Here is a 1,644-nt window from a genome sequence, read left to right on the forward strand (position 1 = left end):
CTTAATATCTGACTTGGCCATCTGCACTTGACCTGGCATATTCTATGAACTATGAACTGCATACTATGATACGTATGCTTACATTTATATCTATTAATAGATATAAATGTAGGCATACGTATCATGTATACATATCCCTTCAGATACGTATCATGTACAATCTATCACCAATAATATGAGCATGCATCTATTATCTATGAATGGATATTTACAGACCATCGAAAGGGGATATGATGAGGAGGAATATACAATTTATTGACAGTAAAACATTCACGGCAGTTATATGTATAGGAAGGAGCTTACCATTGCCCAAGAACAGATGCTTTCTATCTGTGGTATCAAATCTGCAGTATCAGCCTCCATGCGTTCTGTTATGTCCTTGGATTAATGACTCCTGCTCACTCACTCTGGCTCACGGACTACCGGGATGTACTGGGATGTACTGGGATGTACTGGGATGTTCTCCACATACTGTATATGCCTGGCTCAAGTGATGGATGCACTGCATGCTACAGTATACTCATTGCCAAAGAAATGAGCATTGTACTAACATACTTTTCTCTCATTCATCCCTTCAGAACGATCGGGGAGATTCAGTTCTATGAGTTGCTGAAAATAAGGAGGTGTGGATCCTGGCAGAAGTGAGTGAATTATATTCAGAGAAAAATGGCTTTGGTAAATCAGACCAACACACACCACTGTGATAACAGCCATGATTTGACTGCCTCTGTCCTACCCCCTATTCTCATTATTGAGATGATGTTTGGACTGCCAGTAAACTTACTAGCCCTATGGGTCTTCTGGTTCTGTCTGAAGCGCTGGAAGCCCAGCACATTGTTGCTCTTCAATCTCCTGCTGGCCGATTTCCTGCTCATGATCAGCGTGCCATTCCGCATACACAACTACCTCATTGAGGAGTACTGGGTGTTTGGGGAGGCCTGGTGCCGCATAAACCTCTTCATGCTGGCTGTCAACCGTTCGAGTAGCATTGGCTTCATGACCGCTGTGGCAGTGGACCGCTACTTCAAGGTGGTCCACCCGCATCACCGGATCAACCGAATGACAATGACTCAGGCAGCAGGCGTGGCAGGCTTGATCTGGGTGATTGTGGTCGCTCTTCGGGCTCCGCTGTTGACCTTGGATCTCCTTCGGCAGGAGGGCAACTATTCCTTCTGTCGGAGCTTTGATGACTACGGGAAGACACCTCCACAGATAATGCTGCACAAGGTTGTCTTTGTGGCAGAGTTCTTCCTGCCCTTAATGGTGTTGCTGTTCTGCACAGCTCAGATTATCTTCATCCTGTACCGCCGGCAGATGGATAAAGACAGGAAGGTGCGAAGGGCCGTCCGCGCGGTGGGGACCATCGTCGCCGTGTTCATCATCTGTTTCATGCCCGGAATTGCCGCCGGGCTGGCGGCGGTATACATAAAGAAATTCCATTCTGCCGACTGTGTGTCCTACAGGCTGATGGCCCAACTCTTTACCCTGTCCATTGGCTTTACTTACCTGAACAGCGCCTTGGACCCCGTTATCTACTGCTTTTTCAGCACCATGTTCAGCAATGTCCTCAAGACCTACATCAACAGGCTGGGTCTGGTGGAGATGAAGGTGGGATGTCGCAGTACGACCAGCGATGGAATATAA

At 47.2% G+C, this 1,644-nt stretch overlaps 1 protein-coding gene across 1 annotated transcript; it reads left to right on the forward strand.

Annotated features, from left to right (window-relative positions):
• Positions 1-666: 666 nt before the first annotated feature.
• Positions 667-1,644, forward strand: LOC308100554 (hydroxycarboxylic acid receptor 2-like; the record flags this gene model as incomplete). The annotated part of the gene is made up of 1 exon (XM_080449621.1): positions 667-1,644. One exon carries the CDS (start codon positions 667-669, stop codon positions 1,642-1,644), a length of 978 nt encoding a protein of 325 aa, XP_080305747.1.

The sequence above is a fragment of the Gymnoscopelus braueri genome, assembly GCF_963280865.1.
Source record: "Gymnoscopelus braueri genome assembly, chromosome: 14".
NCBI classification, from domain to species: domain Eukaryota; kingdom Metazoa; phylum Chordata; class Actinopteri; order Myctophiformes; family Myctophidae; genus Gymnoscopelus; species Gymnoscopelus braueri.